A 21184-nucleotide genomic window follows, 5' to 3' on the forward strand; every position below is an offset into this window, starting at 1 on the left:
ACAGCGAAATGGAAGTCAAACGAAACAGTGCTATTTCACACAGCCCTCCTAATTTGCATCCACCATACTGAGCAATTTTGAAAATTTGGCCTCATTTGTGGTGGGATTCTCCAAAGCAATTAAATAATTTTGGGTCATAAATCCCTTGACTCTGTTCCTTAAGAGAGTTAAAGATACTTCCCATGGATCCATCTCACCCAACTGATGGTGCTCTCAGAGGGAGTAGGAATTCAGGGGCAGAGGCCCTTTGCATTAACCCCCATGCCACCTCTTATTTTGCTGCTGCCACTCACCCCATTGCCATCACCAGGTCCAGATCCAGCCGTGAGGAACCCTGTGGTCTGCATTTAGCCAAGGGGGCCGGTTAGGTTGGACATCCCTGAGTACAGTGGATTGCTGCATAGGGATACCCATGCTAGCCCTGACAGCTGTTAAGGGTAAAGTTACATGTTAGACTTAGACCATCCTCAGGGAACTTAAAACAGAAGCATCCATACATACAAGCTCATTAACTTGTACAAAGTGCCCTTTGAGCATCTCAAAGTTATGCCACTTCAGGCAAGGGTTAACCCTGGATGGGTTAACTTCATCCTAAGTCTATACATAACACAGTGCACTGCCATGCAGAGGTACTAGCTCAGGTCTCAGAACAAGTATAGCCTCATTAGAATTCACCTGGGCAGAGTGTTGTGCTGATGTGGCTATAATGCCACATCAGCACAACACTGTGCTGGTCCCAGATCTACCGTTCATTTCTCTACAAGGCAGTGCACTCGCCAGGAAGACATCCTCATAGATGCTTTTAAATATCCCTCCCAGTGACTCCAAATGGAAACTGAATACATGTGAGTATCAGGCCCAACAATATGCCCAGTAAATAGCTCCACTCCACTCTTCAGACAGTCTCAATGGAAATGAGAGTGGAGTCAGATGCTGTGCTGCCCCATTTCATAACATCACAAGGTGTTTACTTTCTATGTCAGAGTTTTTTTGCTTTGGATTCTCTATTTATGTGCCTGCTCTGGGTAGCAGTGTTATTTTTTTCTTGTGTATATATTATTTATTCATTGTTATTTATAACTCCCATTAATATGTTACCGCCCTTGTCAGGAATGTAATTACCTATTGCTTTTTAGTAAAATCAATAAAAAGTTTGAAGGCAGGAACTAGCATGCAGTGTTTAACCCAGTCTATTTCTGGGGGCCACTTATGAGCTTCACATGACACTCATGTGTGCAGGGATGAAAACCTGCCAGGGATGGATGTGAAGCCTCTGCTTTTTGCTCATGTCAAGGGAAAAAGTTGGATGGGTCATAAAAATAAATTCAGACACACACTGCTCCTATGGAGAGTTGTGCTAGCCCATCCTGCTCATTTCCTAAGAGTTGTTCAATAGAGTACTGATGCTGAGTGTGGTCAAAATCTTCAAGAGGACTGAGTAGATCAAACTGTCCCAGACTCTGTGAAAAGGGAGGGTCTAAGAGTATTGCTAACTCCATTGTATAGACACAGAGATGAGCAGATGAGCGGGATCAGAACTGGAGCTTGCACATGTTCCAACTTTCTACCTCTTCCTCCAGAGAGCTACAGTGCTATTGGACCATGCTCTTGTCAGTTGTGCTACCATAAACATTTTTATGGTGGCACAAATGCAATGTTAGGTGATATCTCCCCTCATGCAGAAAAGTGGGAAGCATGAATGACTGGTACCTCCTGAATCTGCGCGGGGGGGCACCTACAGAAGTTGCCGCTGCCAGCGGCCCTGTCAGGGGGGGCAGCAGCCCTACCGACTGCATCAGTGTTGGCCGTGTACCCCTGCCCAACCCCTACCAGTTGCCTATGGTAGGAAGTAGCTCAGGGGTGAACACCTCTTTGTGAAGCTTCCTTTGTTCCTTTGTAGAAATCCACTTAAACAGTTCCTCCAGAAAATGACCTGTGAGGTCCAAGCCCAGGGGTCTGTAGGGTGTGTATGTCAGATTTTACCCCTGGGATGAAAGACTAAAGACACACACACACTCCTCTACTCCATATTTGCTTGTGAAAATCACAGTCAATGGTGCTGCCAACCAGTTTGTAATTCCATAGCCTCACAGGCATAGCCATCTTTAACAAGCTCAGGCTTTGGATTTTGCCCTTTCATTTCTTCCCCCAGGACTCTGTACAATGATACTGAGATGCTGCTGTTAGGCCAAATTCTGCTCTGAAGTAAATGGCTGTAATCCCACTGATATCAATGGGCTCATTCCAAATTTACACCAGAACTGCCAGCATCTGGCTTTTTTACATGCATCGAGTGAGGCATGATTTCCTGATATGTCTCTCTAATCATCCACTATTCTCTCTGAATGTCTCCTTTCTCCTCCCTCTTGTTCCTATTTCATCATCTCTATCTCTGAACCTTGTCCTCTCTTTCCCTCCCCCAACCCCCCTGATGGGCAAGTGCTGACTCAGTAGCTGACGATCACAGAATGTCATAAGCCCATACACCAGTCTCTGCTGTTGCACTTTGATGCCCTGCAACTGAACTGCCCCTGCTTAGTGTAGCTCAGAGCCTGATGTTCCTTTCTGAAGCAGAGAAAAGACTCTGCATGTTTTTCCCACAGGACAACTGGGCACAAATGACACAGAGTTCATTCCCAATGAAGGAAAAGCTTCCACTCCTATTAGAGCAGCATTCACGGACATACAGCTAGCCATATAGCTGAGCTGCTAAGATCACCGGCATCTGTCACTGGGAAGTATCGTATTTCTATGCAGTACAGGAATGTGCCATTCCCACTGTGAACAGGGTCACATTAAATCAGAGTCTGAATTTTGCATCTTGGTGCCCTGTACATTTTACATGTGAGCAACAACAACATCCCATGCCAAAGTGAGTGAGGACTCAGGGACCCCTTATCTAGAATGTAATCCTGCCATAACCTCAAGACAAAGAATTAGGTGGAAATGCCCATGTGACTAGTTCTGAGGGGCTCCACGTGAATTAGAGCTGCAGACCACCCTGCAGTATGAAAATAATCAGAGCCTGGATACACATTGGACAACAATGGTTTGGGAACCACACATTCCTGCATTCCTTGAGGTCCCTGCCATCCCTATTGTACGATTCTCTATGATCTTCAGCAGCAAATTAACTTAGCCAATCAAGAAATCAAAACAACACACAAGACCCTTTTACCCCAATTCCACTTAAGAATATGCCCCTCCACCTTCCCTTAAACAGGCAAGAGTTCACTCAAGCATAGGTGGCCCACTGGGCGAGTGTGGTCAAGGCACATCAGTTTCAGTAGCGCAGAAGGGAATGATATGACTGGCATCACATGCAGCTGCTTTCGACTCCCAGGTTCCTTCCTCAATAGCCCCTTCTCTTTAATAATGAGCAGCCAGCTGGAAGGTTTCCACTGACCACATCATCTTTAGATGAGAGGGTGGAGTGATCTGGGAGCTAAGAGGCAGCTGGGAGAAATGGTCCACCAGTCAGAGGAATGCCAGGTGTCCCCAGGAGAGACATTTCTGGAGGATCCTGTGATTCATGAGAATCGTGAAAATATTGATGCAGGGGGCAGACTTGGAGTTATTTAGGAGGTTATCTGTGTGATAGACTTGGTCTTTGGATCTCAAGCTTTGGAGGTTCAAGGTCCCCAAGAGTCAGGGCTGACAGAATCAGTAGGGAGGCTGAACTCTGGAAATACTGGCAGGTGTCTCAGGAGTGCCAGGATGCAGCCAGATGAGAAGGTAAGAAAATGTTATTGACTTTTTATTTGCATCTCCAAACCTATGGTCAGTTTTGCTTGTATAATTCTTTCCTCCTATATAATAAATCATTTTGTTGTTTTTTTCTCTCCTGATTGCCTATGGCAGAGAGCGATCTCTGGGCGAGTGATATTCCAGGATTACCCACTCTACAGAACGAGGGGCCTAAAATTTAATCCACAATCCAAAGGGGAGGCCACATAGAGAGTCCTCTGCTCCAGCCATGTATAGGGACAGTGGAGCTGAGGCTTGTGGGGATAAGGAGTTGTCCCAGGGCAAACCTTAGTCTGTTCCTTGGGACAGGCAGAGAAACAGTGGGGAGAAACTTGGGGCTCCGGGGGTACCCTATGGATGGGTTTGTGACACACAGGCAGAGAGAGGATTTGAGGAGAACCAGTATCTGGAGCATTTCAGTGATGGCCTCTGACAATGCACCTTAGCATTGAGGAAGGAGTCCCAGTCTCCCACAAATACATGCCCCAGGGATAGGGGTCTGAGCGCGCATCCCCAAGACCATTTCCCTCAGAGCATTTCCCCACTTCCTCTCCCCTCAACAAGTTCTCTCCCTCCCTTTCTCCCTCACTTTTCATTTTCTGTTGCCTCCCCTGTGGAGAAAGAGACCCCTCTGTAATGCCTCACCGCCCTGTTACATCCCCTCTCCTCTTCCAAGGATACTCCACTCCTCAGCTACCCAGGCCTGCGCTCTCACTCTCGATGCTGTGGTCCCCACACTGGCTCTTCCTTGCCCTCTTCTTGACTGCCCCAGCCTGAGAAAGGGTCAGGAATAGACTTGAAGACTGGGTCAGAGAGCAGGTGCAGTTCAGTGGATAAGGGGAATTTTGATGGCAGGGAGGTGTGTTAGGTCAGGACTCATTCCTGGCAAAACAACTGAAACCCTCTGTCTTCCTGAGAGGTTAGAAACCCTGCACTGACCTCCTTGGAAACCAGATATGCTGGTCCATAAACCTTCCCCTTGCCTGAATTCCCTCATGGCTCCCTCAAAGAAGCCAGGAGTCAGGGAACATCTGGGTGTTAGCCCCTTGTAAATCAGTCTCTTCAAGAGCAAAACCTTGGAGTCACTTGGGGATCAGTTTGACTTCAGAGCAGTGACACTGGGACTGCAAGAGCACCTGTGTCATTGCACAGAGCGAGGAAAGGCTGCAACCTCGCTGAGATAAAAAAGAGTGTAGGGGGCGTATTCAACAGCAATGGATAGTACATTCATGAAAAGAGCTGAATAGGGTTACAATGGGAGCAGAAGTTTTCATTTACCTTATCTGGCTACCAGCCCAATTGCAGATGCAACCCATCTGACTGGGTGTCTCTGCTGTCTCTGTTTTACATTGCCATGATTCTTTTCTTCCTGGAGCAACAGCCACATCCATGGCAGGTCATAACACAGTGCCTTTGCTCAAAACAGGTAAGAGCTGTGCATGGGTCTCTGAGGAGAGCCTTGTCACTTCGAGACCATGGCCTAAGTATTGCTAGTGAGAGGTGTCAGTCTAAGTGAAAGGGACTCTTACATTCTGTCATACCCTAAGGATCAATCCTGCTTCCTCAGAGCTATGGGGAATGGTTACCAATGGGGAATCAAGGAAAGGGGCTCCACTCTTGGCTTGCTTATATCCAGGTAGCTCTTCCAGCTGGTGATTTACAGAGATGCCAAAAAGAGCAGAATCATACCCAAGCTGTTTGATCTGAGAATCTCTGAAACAGAGGGTTTAATTTATTATCTCCATGGCAATGAGGTTCATTTCCAGATGCCCTGGATTAGTGCCTTCTATAGTAACAAGGTTGGGCTCCCTCCCTCAGGTAAAGGTTTGGGTTTGAAGGTCAGACTGTGCAGGGATGTGCATGTTACTCATGGCAGAGTAAGTCACTAACTTACAGGTGGGAAGGAGAAAAACTGACCTCACTAACCCCTTTCTGTGAGTTGCTTTTCCTGCTTGGCTGCTCATTCCCAGGCCCTGAGTATGTAAGATGCATCATTTTAGGCCCCCTTTGTACTTGCCTAAAATATCACTCCCGAGCTAGAACTTCCAAAGCTGGGGGTTCATTTCAGGATCCAAGACACTGGGGTTTTATCCCTATATTTCCTGGTGTGTGGAAGGCATTTGCAGGGATCAGCAAGGGGATTACACATTTACTAGAGGAAGCATGGAAATATGTATGGCAGGAAGCACATATTTAGCCAATTCACTGTCTTCCTGACCTCCCTGTTAGAGCCAACTTTGCAACATGTCTCCAGGCAGATCCTTTCATTTCAATCTCCTCTGCATTATCACAAGATAAGCTCTGTTTATTGCCTGTACTGCCAGCTCTGGCAATCTATTCTTTGAATGGGCACTGATCCCATGTTCCAAGGACCCAGTCTGGCAGACAGATACTCTACTGAGAACTCTGCTTCCCATCTTTCACCTGGGACAGATGACTGATTCTAGCCAGCAAGCCAGCATTCAGATTCTGCCCATGTGGGATGCACATGTTTTGCTAACTCTGGGTGGGGAAGAACAAACAACGTCGTTGGTTTAATTTTATTGCATTTGAGTGAAAGGCTCTGAAAGAGGGTCTCTTGTCCAAGTCCTTTGTAGCTGTTCATCAGAGAAAACTGGGTTGCTCAGAAGATGACAGCTGCCCCAATCATGCTGTTGACCCTGTCAGCCTTGGCAGGTCGATAGCTCGTGTTTCTGAGAGGAAATCCAGCCTGAACCAATCAATATGACAAAGTCTTTATTCCAGCAGCAGCGTGAAGCCTAGACACAGCAGGAAGGCAGCCCAGAGCTGTCTATGGGGACAACCCACCTCTTCATTACACACCAGTTAAGGAGAGGCATTTAACATGTGGGTGAATGCCCAGTCTCTACTCCCCAACTCTTATCAGGATGTAGCCAGTAACGCTGCACTTTGCAGTGAGGCAAAGTGTGGTAATGAGGGCCATAAAACAATGGTACGGCATTTTACAGTCATCATGTGAAAAATACACCAGCAGTCACACTACTGTGATCAGTTCTGGGCACCTCATTACTAGGAAGATGGAGGCAGTTCAGAGAAGAGCATCAAAAACAATCATGGAGATGGAAGGATTGATTTGCAAGGAAAGATGAAAAGAACTCAGTATCTTGGCTGAGCAGCTGCTACAGAAGCAACCTGACACCCATCTGCACATATTGGAAGGGTGAGGAACTGTGTAGGGAGGGTATAAGTGGGAGCAATAGGATGCAACCAAAAAAAGGAAAATCCAAGGCAACTGACAGAAAAATCAGTGAAGGAAAATAGCTAGGAGGGATGGATATCATTTAGGAAAAGCCTTTGCCTAATACGCATTCCAGGGGGCAGTGAAACAGCCTCCCAAAGGTGTTGTAAGAAGCCTCACCCTGGAGTCATTTAATACTATACCAGGCCATGCACTGGAGAGCAGAGGGAAAATTCCTCTGGTATGTGGGATGGACTTTGCTAAGCCAGCAGGTCTCTGCCTTTTCTAATCCCTACGGGCTCTGTCCTGCCTTTAGTTAGGCAAAAGCCCATGGATTCTGGTATAGGCAGGTAGATTTGACCCATGTGGATATATCCAAGGTCGTGCATCGCTACCAGAAGTCAAGGCAATATTTTAATAAGGGTCACTCTCTTCCTTAAGGTTCCTTTTTCTTATTCAAACATTTACAATGAACTCCTAGACAGGGCCAGATCTTCAACTCAGCTGTCTCAGACCCAAAACTTACTGTCTCTCAGTACTTTCCAGGATTGGAGGGTGAAGGAGTGAAGATACAGGACCCTCTTCCTTCTCTCTCCCCTTTCAGTTTCACTTTAGCTTGGAATTGCAAAGACTGTTTTTATTCTGATGCCTTCCTGAGCATCAGGGAGCACTCCCCCTTCCCTGCATACTTTGCCTGCCCCTCCGTTCTGCAGTCAACTCACTTAGAGAGCTCCTTCTTTCCCTTTCCCCCTTGGGGTTAGAGACCATTTCAGGAGAGGACAGGAACACATACTGTTTGCTGGGTAATTTTTAAGCTGCCATCCATTATTAAAGCCAGAATAAAGCCCATTAATTGTTTGATGAGCACCACAGAGAGCATTCAGATCATGTCATGCTCCAATGAGTAGCTCTAGACCCATGTCCCCTCCCTACCCCCACTCAGGGGCCAAAGAGTGTTGCTGGGATGAAAAAAAAGGAGTGACATTTTCAACTCTTTCCTCTCACAAGTGCACAATTTAGCTCATCAGAGGTCTCAGGGTCAAGGACAGGGAAGGAGGCAAGACAGAATTTTCTTTTGAGTCAATGAGCCCACTAAGGCTGAAGGGAACAGTGTCCACTCAGTAAGGGATATCAGAGCCCAGGTCTGGGGAAAAAAATGGGAGCTGGCTACCAAATGAAGCTAGCAAATATAGTTTATTTCCTGTTTATGTGCAATGGTCCCACTTTAGTTCAGTGCCCCTTTGTTCAAGGTGTTATATATAACCCTGTAGGAACAGACAGTCTTTATTCCAGAGAGTTTACAGTCAGAATAGATTGATGGTTCTCAACATTTTTAGACTCAAGGCACCCCTCATTAGACTCAAGGCCCCTGTGACAGGCCCATGCCCACTGAACAGGGGCATGCCCTGCCACCTGGCCTCACACCTGGATCTAACCACCTGCCATGACTTCTTGTTCCTAAAGTAACTTTGGAGGTGGGGCTCAGTGCTTCCTTTGATGTCCAGGGGCTTCTCCTCCCCTACACCCCACCCCTTTCCACTCGGGTGTTCCAGTGGTTTCTGGCAGTGCCCTGGCACAACCACTATTTCCTTCTTCAACCATTGAAAAAGATGCCACAGGGTACTCGCTGCTAGTCATTTGACTTGTGAAAATAACAACACAAAAGCAGAAACTTAACCAAAAAGAGCCCTGCTTGGGTGGTGGGCAGGGCAACATTGCCCCCATGCTGAGCAGGTCACTCCTGAGTGCGATGGGGTAGGTGCTCACTGCACTCCCCCCTTGGGACAGAATAGCCTTCCCAGCAAGCTGGCTTTCTACTGGGGTTCTTCCCCATTTGGCAACCAGGCCAGATATTGCCACTGTCCCGTGGCATCCCATGTGGCTATCATATGGGATCTGGTGTCCCACCAGTCACCAGTTGGCACACTTTGAGTGTGCTGTTGCTCCAGTGGGGTGTGTGGATCTCAGACTCCCTGTTGGGGTCCACCCTAGTCCAGTGCCTGCAGAGCCCAGTGGGCTGCCCTCTCCCACCCCCACCTGACCTGTGTGTTCCCAGGCAGTTCTCTGGTGATGGTAGTAAACGGACCTGCCACCCATCATTTAGCCAATTCACTCTCTTCCTGACCTCCCTGTTAGAGTCAACTTTGCAACATGTCTCCAGGCAGATCCTTTCATTTCAATCTCCTCTGCATTATCACAAGATAAGCTCTGTTTATTGCCTGTACTGCCAGCTTTGGCAGTCTATTCTTTGAATGGGCACTGATCCCATGTTCCAAGGACCCAGTCTGGCAAACAGATACTGTACTGAGAACTCTGCTTCCCATCTTTCACCTGGGACAGGCGACTGGGCCAGATGTGCTCAGCCCATCATTGGTGGAGTCGGGCAGGCTGGCATCTCTTTTGGTTCCCCAGACTCTGGGGGTGAGGGAGCGTTCTGCTGTTCACCTTGGCCTTTTAGACTCAGGGAGCACAGCCAGCTTCCAGCTGGCCGTCGGGGATACACCAGAGTCCTTCCCAGTCACTTGCTCTGCAGTGTGCAACTGCAGTGCTCTCCTTGGTGCACGGCTAACAGGAGAAGTGAAGGTGTGCCTTGCTGTCTCTTCTGGCAGCAAGGCAAGCATCCGGCTCCCTTCCTGGTGCCTGGATGTGTCACCCCTGGCTCTCTGACTACTGGGCCCATTTTGAGCCTGCAGCCATCAGGTTCTGGGCCAACCAGCAGTTTCAGCTCTGGCCACGTCGTGCAGGCCGTTTTGATTGTGGCCCAGCCACCTGGGCTGCAGCATGGAGGTAAGCCAGGTGGGAGTGGGGGCACAGGACTGTCACAGCCCCCCTCCATAATTTTTGTGAATTGAGCAGCACCCCATTTCAAAAATTAACTTATTAATTACAGTGCAGAGGGATCAGGCAGTGGGTGTGGGTAACAGCTAGGCGGTGACTGAGCCTGAGTCTGCACTTATCTGCTTATCTCCTCACATCTCAAGGTACCCTTCAAAGGATCTTGCAGCACCCTTGTGTGCCCTGGTGCCCTAGCTGAGAATCACTGAAATACACAAAGGGACTGTTATTCCTGTGTAGATGGGGGAAATCAGGTTGATTGAGAGGGTCTTACTTGCCTAAAAGGCAAGAAGAGATTTAAGGATGTATTGTCTGCCAAGCTATTCTCTGCGGGTCCCCTGCCTTGTTGCTCTTTGGAAATACCCACAGCATTAATTTTATGAAATAGGAGGTGGCTCTCTTTTCAGACTCTGCTCCTGCTTGACCACACCAGAGGATGAAGCCACCGTGGATGCATGGACCAAAGAATCATTGAAGGGAGCCTGTGCTAGCACACAATTGGCAGGGGTAGATAACCCCTGGCATGGGTGCCAGAATGTGACATGTGAAGGCATTTTGCTTGGCACACATGCCTTGGGGTGGACGGTGAGGATGGGGCCAAGGCTGCACTGCCACAACTAGGATCAAGCCCTTTGCAGCTCCCCTGCCATCCACCCCTGGCATACCAACATTTTACAAGTTGAGGTCATGGGTGATTTTGGCACCCTGCACAAAAACTTTGCTGACCCCTGGTAGAGAGTACAATCCAGCTTTTGCAACTGAGCCAGAAAAAGAACCCTGGTCTCCTGAGGGCCAGGCAGTGTTGTAGCCCTGATATGGTCCTTCCTAACTTGGACTGAAGAACAAGGGGGAGCTAGCTGGCTGCAATGACCCAGGGATAGCTTATACACAGAGGACTCAGGGTTCCCTTCCAGCCTTATGTTCTATCCCCTACTGATGGCACCACCATTCTCTGACAGCGACCCCAAACACCAGGGTGACTGTTTAATTAGTACAGTATTAACCACGGTAATCCCTCCAGAGTATTGCTAAGGTGAGACAAGGGACTGCATTGATTGCCTCCTCAGTGCAGTCACTTTCCCCAAAGCTGATGGTGTAGGTACCTCAGTGCCAGCATTCCTGTCAATGCCAGGCTTTTCTCAGCCTTGTTGGATCCTCCAGGGCCAGAGAACCTGGGCAACAGCCCTCCCCGAACCCCCTTTTGGCTGCTAATACAAGGGGTATGGCTTGAGGGAAAGGGAGTGTGACAGAGGCATCCTTATGCTCTTACCATCACTGGCTTGGGACCATCCATAGTCTTCAAGATGTTCTGGGAAACCAGACCCACACACAGCATCCTGGACTAAAGATGTGGTGTATGCAAAAGACACCTCCTCACTCCTGACTGTGTTGTGCATTTCTCATCTGCAGCTGGGGGATAGATCCTCTAGCATATTTGAGGCCATTCTTGTAGGATACCATGGGATCTTTTAACAAAGAGACTCTGGAGTGTTAGGAGGTCATTAGTGCAGCATGCTGTAGCACTTCTCGTACAAGGGCAGTCTGCAATGCTCATTGCCATCTGGACATCTCAGCAGCAAACCCTGCTTTGGAAAAGATCCCAGCTGGGGAGGGGGAGCTGGAAGGGGAATTTCCTCTGCATCTGTTACCCAGTCTTGAGCTCAGTTGCACAACCACATGCAAGTTTCTCCACTTGAGGGAGGCTTCTTGGTGGTTCTGTACTGCAAGTAAAAAAATCAATAAAAGACCAGGCAGACAGAAAGATGGCAATAGATGAAAGGGGTGTATGAGGCTAGAGAGAGGTGTGTGTATGGTAGGAGACAGACAAAGAGAGACAGAAGGGCTGTATGAGGATACAGAGAGGGGGTGTATGGGGGTAAATGAGCATAAAAAGAGAGGGTGTATGGGGTAGATAGAAGGGATGTATGGTGATAGAGAGAGGGGTCTATGGTGGTAGATAGAGGGGGTGTATGAGGATAGAGAGGGGGTTATGGTGATAGGCACACAGACAGATAGAAGGGGTGGAGGTGTAAGGTGGTAGAAGGGGTGGATGAGGATAGAGTGAGGGTTATGGTGAAAGAAAGAAAGAAAGAAAGAAAGAAAGAAAGAAAGAAAGAAAGAAAGAAAGAAAGAAAGAAAGAAAGAGGATAGAAGGGGTGTATGGCAACAGACAGATGGACAGATAGAAGGGATGTATGAGAGTGGAGAGGGGGTGTGGGGGTCGATAAACAGAAGGGGTGTACGAGGCTAGGCAGGGGTGCACGGCTGTAGGTTGAGGGACAGGCAGAGAGACGGGCTGGATGAGGACAGAGCGGGTGTGTGGGGCACCCAGGCCGGGCCAGGAGGGCGCGCGGGGCAGGCAGCGCGGGGTGCGGGCCGGAGGGAGGCGGGAGGCGGCGCGGGCGGGGCGGGGCGGGGCGGGGCGGGGCGGGGGGACGAGGCAGCGCTGCCATAAGACGGGCCGAGCCGGCGCGCAGGTGCTGCTCTGTCGTAGCCGCCGTCGGGGCAGGAGGAGTCCGCGCTGCCGCCCGCACCATGGACAAGGCGCCGCCGCCAGCGCTGCTGCTGCTGCTGCTGCTGCTGGGGGCAGGGGTGAGTGGCCCCGGCTCGGGGCAGCTCCCAGCCCCCGGGAGCCCATGCCTGGGGGGCGACTGCTGGGCAGGGGGAGCCGGGGGCAGGACGGGGCTGGGCACAGAGGGCAGCTCCCCCCACCTCCATTCCCAGGGACTCCGCGGGTGTGAGGCTGCAGCCTGTAGTGGCCCCTCTCAGGAGAGGCCACCCCATCCCGGGAGAGTGGCAGCCTGAAGGCCCCTCTCTGAAGACTGCTGGGTACAGCTACCCCACACCCTTGAGCCGCGGGCAGAGCCCAGCCCCCGGTGACTTTCACCCACAGGAGCTGGGCTCCCGCCGCCTCGGGGAGCAGGGGCTGAGCATGGGCCAGCCACCCGGCTGAGGGGAGCTGCCTCGCCCTTTCTCGGGGACCCCAGCATGCCACCGTTCCCACATGCGCTCCCCCTCAGTCTCCGCCCCACCCCGTTCCCAGGGACTGTGCTGTGTGGGTCGGGACATCTAGTAGCTCAGAGAAATAGCCCTTGGGTACTAAAGCACCTCCCTCTGCTCCTGGCGGTTCTCGGGGCACAGGCAGTTAAAGCCCAGGGACAAACGAAAGTCCGCGCATCGGGCACTGTACAGAGGCCAATGAAATATTAAAGAGCTGGGGAGTGCGGCAAGAGTGGAGGGAAAGGCTGCAGGACAGCGGTGTGTTGTGTGGACACGGGGCTGCAGGACTTGCCAGAGATTGTCAGGCTCACGTAGGCAATAGGGAATATCCTGAGCTCTCAGAACGAGGGACAAGGAGGGGTGGAAGCAAGATTAACCATAGTGCTTCGGGGCCGAGGGCAAGCTCTATTAGGCACCAGGACAAGATGGATGTGAGGGGCATGTCCTCCCCTGCCTACTACTCTGCATCTCCCACATTTCTCTCTGAAGTATTTGGTGCCAGCCACTGTCAGCGATGGGATACCCAACTAGCTGGACCATGGGTCTGATCCAGGCTCTCTGTCCCTATGTGCCATACAGTCCAGCATTTGCTTTCTGACAAAGCAAGCGCTAGCCCCACTTTAGGGCAAGGGGCAGAAACCTGAGTGCCCTATCTCTTGCCATATCATTTATTTAAAGCAATGCAGCCCTGGCAAAAATCCAGCCACTCCCATGGCCTGATCCACAGATCAGATGCAGCCCCAATATCCCTTCTCTGCTGAACCCCAATTCAGAGGCACCACCTCTGGGGTTCAGAGGAGAGTTCCTTTGTATCTTCTGGCGGAGCCAGCCATATAGGAAATGGCAAAGGTATCATGGTGTTAGGACACCTGTCTCACCTGGAAGGTGGACTGGGCCCTTCTAACTCCATTCACAAAGACCACTAAGCATATGGTGATAATCAAGCTGCGTCTGTGCCCTGAGAGGCTCAGTGTCTTATTACCACCAACTCCATAACTGACAAATACCCAAGTAGTGCAGAGTTCCTTTGCTCTTTGGCTTGTCCAGGTGAGTATCCCACTGACAGGATCACATGAATACTTGTCTTGCACTACAACTGGGGTGGGATTGAACCTAAGGTAGGTGTAACCACTCCAGCTTTAATCAGTAGCAGGGAAGATGTAACCAGCAGAGTTTAGCCCAGGCATACAAGCTTCCCTGGGGACCCAGGTTGCTAGCCCATGCTTAGGTTTGTGCTACCACATTCTTTCACTGCTATTGTTACCAGTGCTAGCCGGAGTGGAGCAGACGTGGATTTCTTCCTCTGCTACAGTCACACCTTTGATCACAGTGTAGACAGACCCCAGAAGAGCTAGAATGACTTCCTTTTTGCTGCTTTGACTTGTGATTCCCCCTAGGCTGCAGAATTCTTCACACATTAGTTTCAAGCTTCCCAAAGTCTGGGGGTTGTTCTGAGCCAGCATTTTGGTTCTTCCCATCACAGACAGCCAAGACAGCCAGATCCAGTTTATCAGGCTTGGGGGCAGTGAACTTTAAGATGGGCCCATCTCCAGCTATAACTCTACATCCAACAGGATGAAATATTTTTCATGCTGGAGACTTAAAGAGACTTGCTGCCAGGTTTCATGTATAAATCTCTCCCCAAAGCGTGGAGCTTTGACCCCGCATTCTAAATCTTCATCCGCCAAAAAAAAATGAAATAAAATAGAATCTACCACTGCAATGTAAAAAGCAATTAAAAGCTTGCAATGGTGTCTCTCTTCCCTCTTTGTTCCAGCTGTCAAAATGCTTTATGAGGTTAATACCTGTGGCTTTGTCAACAGGAGTTGTGTTAATAACATGCACATTTTACTGGACTAATGCAGACCATGTGCCCGCTTATAAGTGTGTTAATCTTTATGGGCGTTTCAGCTCAAGACCCCAGCATGGGTAGGGAAAAGCAGGCAGAAAGGGAGGGTGGTTCTAGCACCTGGGAATGGAAGTTACATTTTCCACACCATTTAGTAGCATGGAGGGGAGGGATTGTCAGGGGTCAGAGGCCTCCGATCACTTCTCCTTACCTTTCTGAGCAAGAATTACAACAGGGGAAGGGGACTACTGCTGGCTGTACAGGAACTCAGAGCTAAAAGAGTTCTTGGTAGGAATTGTAGCTACCTTAATTAAGACTGGTTGTTTCTCACCACTGCTCCTCTCCCAACAGGGGGCACTGTAGGGAGCCCTGGTTGTCCACAGCTCATAGCGATTCCAATTCCATGCTCTGGTGCTAGGAACAGCAGAATAGGATGTAGGAAGAGTGCTGGATCTTGGTAACTTGCTCTCTTCCATCCCAGGCTCTCTGAGGCATATTGCTTGTGAGTAGCTCACAGGTCCTTCAGTCCCAGCCTCCCTGAGAAGAAGCTTCTGCAAGGATAGTGTGGGAGAGCTGGCTGAGAGAGAGAGAACACAGCTGCTTGGGTCCTCTTTTTCCCCAGAATTGTTAATAGTAAGAAATGTATCATGCTGGCCACAGGCAGCTGGCAGCTACTGTGTTCCCAGCCTCTAGCAACAGGAGTTGCTCTAGATCAGTGCTTCTCAACCAGGGTTCTGCAAGATCCTTGTAAGGATGGTATGCGGTGCCATGCAATATTAGCACTATTAGATGTGCCAACACTTATACAATTCACAAGATAAACCCAGAGATTTCAAATAGGAACCCATAGCGTCAAACCCTTCTGCTTTACTGTGGGCTTTCCAAGTTCTTTGCATCAGAATAATTTCTCTATTCATAGATTCATAGATGTTAGGGGCTGGAAGGGACTTTATAAGATCAAGTCCAGCCCATCTGCACTTGGGCAGGAAGTTGAAAAAGAAGCAAAAGCTAAGAGCTGGCATTTTCTGAGGGCTGCCTTTAGTCTAAGGAGGTTGAGAACCAATGCTTTGTTCCAGCAGAAGGCACTATAAGGAGTGATATGGGAGGACCAGCTTGGCAGAGCTCCCAGCTACTCCAGGCCCATCCTTTGGGAGCAGGGGATGCCCCATCACCTTAAAACAGGAGCCATTAGGAGTTTACAACTTCTGCTTGAAGAACCAGAGACCCATTTTAGCATGTTGGAGTATGAAACTGCTTTTTATGCTCACCAGTGTGATGCGTAGTTTCCAGAGGGACCCACTAGTTATTGTGCAGCTGAAGCACTGAATCCGGCAGGATGCTACGGTTGCAATTCAGCACCAGTGATGAGAGCACATGCTTTCAAGCACAGAGTAATTGGAGCACTTTGTCATTCAAATGCCTGTAATTGGCGCTTCATTGTCTAATGCCAGTATGTATAATATACAGAGAATAGAGTGGATAAAGCAGACATTGTGAAAGGAGGCAGCTAATTGGCTGATGAAGTTTCCAGCTGCGCAGGGAGCTGATATACTTGCAAACCATGGGGCTGATTACTGGACTTATCTCCCTGAAGTGAGTAGGTGTACTGGGGCAAAGAAAAAATATCAGGAAAACCTTTCTCTCTCGTTTGTTTGTTTGTTTGTTTTGTTTTTAATCTGAGGGTCTGTTAAATGTTCTCTTTGCATTTCTGGCATGAATGTTATTCATGAAAGATGCAGGACAGAGGTACTACCTCATAGCAGGAAAATTGTACTGGACACCTAGTAGCCAGAAGGTTAAGTGCATACACTGCAGTCCAGGGCATGAATGCAATTGTGTGGTTGTATTGGAGGTAGCTCTCATCTAGCTAGCATCTGGTGAAGTAGGCTGTTACCTGTGAGAACACACGCCTCTGAACCAGTTCATCTCTCTAAGGTGCCTTCTGCTTGATCCCAGACTAACACAACTAGCCACCTCTTACTAGCTAGCACAATTGCAGTAAAGTAATGGCGGCATAGACTTTGGTGAATCTACCTTCCTGAACATGCATTTAAGGTCCTAGGCAAGCTTGGGCAGCTTGCCCTGAAGTAAGTATCACTGTGTATTCACTGCTGTTGGTCGTCAAGGCAGATTGCAGTTATCTTGGACACATCTACAAATGTACAGCACAACCCTGAACTTCCTAATCAGATGCTGATACAGAAGGTGCCGGGGGCTGCCTGTGAAAGTCTAAAGGGGATAGGAGACCAGCCTCCCCTCTCTTTGTTCTTGGGAAGGGGGATGATTTTGGTTTTCCTTCCAGGAATGTTGTCTCTGTGCGCTTCTGGATATGGTTGACTGCTAGATGTGAACACCCTAGGATTCCGAGAAGGGAGAGAACTTTTATTACTCTTCCTTCACCCTGTCCTCTTCTATTCCTCCCCTGCATACCTGCTGTTGCTGGACTGGTGGGGCACCTGCTACTCGGGCTCTCTGAGCTCCGTGAAGAACTACAAAACCTTCCTGTAATGCTGCCCAGAGCAGATTCCCCAGAACAGTAGGATGAAATCAGCTCAATTCTTGTCATTCAGAGTTCTGAAAAGCAGCTCTGAGACAGACCAGTGTTGTCTCTGAAGCTATAAGTTGGCTAGCTCAGGAAGATCGTGCGGGGGGGTCTTTGGGAGGCTTCGCCAAAACTCTGAGACCTGGGAACTATATTATTGAAAGCAACAACATTTTGAAGTGGGTAGAAATGGAAGACTTATACTGCCCCGGAAATACTACTCTCAGCACTAACCGACTGGACTTCTCAAGCCTTTCTCACTTTATCCAGTCCTACAGCTGCTCTACCCAGGATAACGGCATAGACAGTTCATGGGTCCCATTTAATCCTCTGCCTCTTTGATCCTGTGCATGAAGTACTAATTAGCTAACTGGTGTCAGTTAGTCCCAGCAGTGGTTACTTTTTGATGTGAACTCCTTTAAAAGGAGTGAGGGGACCATGCTCATTTCTTACTACACAATGCCTGCTTGGTGTTCTGTTAGCAATTTGTGTGTCCTGTCACTTATACAGGGAGAAGAGAGTAAAAAGGGCTGAATCTTATGCTCTGAGGCATCCATTTCCCTCTTTTCCTGGGGTTTCCCAGTGTTACTGCTGTAACCTATTGTATCTTCCTGCCTGTGAGCATAGCTGGGAGGAAAATAATAGTTTTTGTAAAACTCAGTCTCTGCCTTCACCCTTCCAGAGTCTGCCTCCAGCTGTCTCTCCTAGCAGTATTGTTATAGAACAGGACAGGGTGCTTTTTTGCCAAGAAGGGATTTATGAAATGCCAATTAAGTTAAAGCACCCCATTTTCTCCTTGTTTTTAGGACGGTTGGCCTCACGCTTCTGCAGGGTTTACACAAACTCACATGATGCCTGTGCAGCTCTGTTCTAACCACAAGAATAGCGGCGGGTTATTGCTTCCATATGAAATGATGGGATTTATTTATAAGCAAATATAGTTGGTTCCATTAGGCAAGGATACATTTGATTCTTTTAGTGACCTAATTACCAAGAGCTTCAATGCAGCACTTCTACCATTGATTCTCTGAGTTAAGGTCCTGGAGCATAATAAACCACTATGCAATATATTCTGGAGATCAGTGTTTAAAGCAGGAGCCTGGGATTCAAGACTCCTGGGTTTCCAGCTCTCACTGCCTGACCTTTGGCAAGTCTTCCAGCCTTCATTTATTGGGAAAAGGCAATAACCATCAGACTTCACTGGGCTGCTAGAAGATTTAGGATGATTGCAATGTGCTTTGAGATCCTTTGATGAAAGGCTCTATTGCAGTATAAGTAGTGCTGCAATCACTTAGCAGCACTCCCCCCCCCCCCCCCCCCCCCCCCCCCCCCCCCCGGCATGCTGAGCTGGCTGAAGCTTGGATCCAGGCCCCTGCTGTCTATATTAGGGGACCTCTTTCTACCACTGATTCTTTGGAGGGGGAGGGACTTTAATGGGGAATGGGGTTGGAGGTTGGGGGGCAAGGGGAGACTCCCTGCAGTTCCATTTTTCTCCAAAGGCTTTGATGTTAGTAATATTTGGTAGGAGAGCTCATCATAAGCCCAGGTGTTTCCAATAGTGTGCATTAGGCTGGGGTGCTTGATCACACTGGGCACCTCACCTGCCGTTGGGGCTGGATTTATTTATTTATTGCCCCACAGAGAGGCAGGAGGAGGATTGAAGTCAGAGTCTAGTGAAGGGACTGGTCTTCTCATTTTGTTTCCTCTTGCATGGCAGGGTCCAGCATGGGGTGCAAAGGAAAAATGTTCCACTGAGTTGTACACCCTCAGTGGGGAGTGCTGCAAGGCCTGCAACCTGGGAGAAGGGGTCGTGCAGCCCTGTGGAGCGAATCAGACTGTCTGCGAGCCGTGCCTGGACAGTAAGTACTTGGGACTGAGAGCTCTGGGGCTGGGAGGAAATCCACTGCTGCTCTTTCAAGATAAGGAGGGGGATTAAAGTATTGAGATATAACAGCTCTTTGAACCAATAGAAGCATCCAGAAGAAAAAACATGAGGGTCCCTTCTGCACTGTCCAAACCTGGGATTTATTATGAATGGTCCAAGTTCTGAGTTGTTTACACCAGTGTTGGATTTAGACTTAAGCTGCAGTTAAGGGCCTCACAATATGAGGCGCCTCTAAATAAGAAAAAAAACCTGGACGTTTTTATTCTAATATGACAAGAATATACATATATATGGCTCCATGGTTATTATTCATATTAAGTTCATAAACTTCTGTAGAAGTAACAATAATTTATCTTAAAATTTCATGAAAATCCATTTTTGTGGATTTTGTGGATTACTTTTTTCATATGGGGCCTTTTAAGATGGACATAGTTTAGGGCCTCAACACGTCATAATCCGGCACTGGCTTACACTCTTGCTTCTGATACAGACCATTGCTATCTGCTGTGACTTGTATATCATTTAAACTCCACTAAAATCCCCTCTTCCCAAACCAGAGAGGAACAAACGCACATTGGACACTTCACAAAGCTTGTAGATGCACAGTGGCTAAAGATACCTTACTGCTGCTTGTGCAGGCCAAGGGTGCTGGTCTTCCAGCATGTGCAACTAACTGCACATGCAACTAATTTATGCATCCAAATGCAGTGTTTCTATTTGGATGCCCCTCCCCTCCCCCCACCCATTTGAAATTCTGATCCTTTGAGTTTTTTCCTGGCTGTGCTTTTCACATCTCACTTTCTCAAGGCCCACAATCCTCCCTGCAAACACTCTAAACTTTCCCCTATGAGCTTAATGGCAATTGCCAAATATTTGTCTCAGAACTTTGGGAAATGATCCCTCTTCTGTGTAGCTGTATGGGTTGGACTCTGATCTGTTCAAATGGAGTAAGACCAAAAGTTTAATATGGGGATTGGGATAATGCAGCTTCAACAAGACCAAGGGAACATATATTGTTTTATGACGGATGATCTAAGGCATGGTTTTTTCTATTGGATGCTTCAAAAACACCCAGAGAATATACACACTAGTGACCCTGATAAAAAAATTTAGTAATAAGTGGGTTAGAGTATCGTTCTGTGGCTGGTTCTGGGGAGTTTGCTGTCCAAATATTTGTTAGAGCAGACCATTTAAAGGTGCCAAAGAGCTGCTGTTTCCAACTGCTCACAGTAAACTTTGCACACAGCAAACCTGTGGTGGAAGGCAGTTGTACTTTATATGAGGATTTGTTGTACTCGTTTTGGTTTTGGGCCCTGAGTGCAATAGAAAATGCAGTGGGGAGAAGAGAGCCCATAGGTAGTAGGAAGGAGACTTCCTGAGGGAGAAAAGAGGGTGCAACGAGAAGTAAGGTTGTCTTTTGTTTTGTTTTTTTGTTTAACACCCTGTTTGAAAGAGGGAGTATTGGCAAAGGAGAAGGTGCAGCAGATGACTTGTCTTGTCAGAGGGAAGAACTCCATGCCAGTGTAGCGCTACACAGCATTGGCTATAAATATCCACCTTCTTGCAAAATCAATGAATGCTACTTAACCTCTGAGTGAATGGCAGCAAGGACTCTGGATATTGAATACCAGGCCGACTGTCTGACCTTGGAGATGTGTGCTAGCCCTGTACAGAGTAGCCACTACAAGTCAGCAAAGCCAGCAAGGCCCTATCCTGAGGGTACAAAACATATGACTGGATGGAGCCTCCTAAATCATCAGGTCCAGTTGCAGGCAACCATATGCTCCAAAATTGCCACTTCAAAGCCATGTAGAACCTGTTTGCCTGGTAAGCCAGATGGGCAGTGCCTGGTCCATCTGCAGGCTATGTCTGGCTGGTGGCCCCAATCTAACACCCAGATTGGGCACAATGGCCATGCGGGAGCCCAGTTCAAATCCAGCCACTCAAGGGGAAGAGAACTTGGCCTGGCTCCAACCTGGCCCAGTGTGGGGGGAAGGGGGTATGGTTCAGTTTGGCCTGCCCCTTGCGTGGGGGAGGGTGTGTATCCTGGCCCCAATCTAGATATGTGTTGGGGGGAACAGCTCTAAGCTGTTCCCCCCCCCCCCCCAACACATCTAGATTGGGGCT

General features: G+C 48.6%; 1 protein-coding gene across 1 annotated transcript in view; it reads left to right on the forward strand.

Annotated features, from left to right (window-relative positions):
- The first annotated feature begins 12254 nt into the window (after positions 1-12254).
- The window catches only part of NGFR (nerve growth factor receptor), a 40820-nt gene continuing 31890 nt past the window's right edge, over positions 12255-21184 (forward strand). Inside the window, exons 1-2 of the mRNA XM_014603623.3 lie at positions 12255-12373; positions 18890-19031. Coding sequence (XP_014459109.1) covers positions 12317-12373; positions 18890-19031 — 199 coding nt within the window. The 5' untranslated portion in view covers positions 12255-12316. The remainder of the gene's footprint in view (positions 12374-18889; positions 19032-21184) is intronic.

The sequence above is a fragment of the Alligator mississippiensis genome, chromosome 4 (assembly GCF_030867095.1).
Source record: "Alligator mississippiensis isolate rAllMis1 chromosome 4, rAllMis1, whole genome shotgun sequence".
Lineage (NCBI taxonomy): Eukaryota > Metazoa > Chordata > Crocodylia > Alligatoridae > Alligator > Alligator mississippiensis.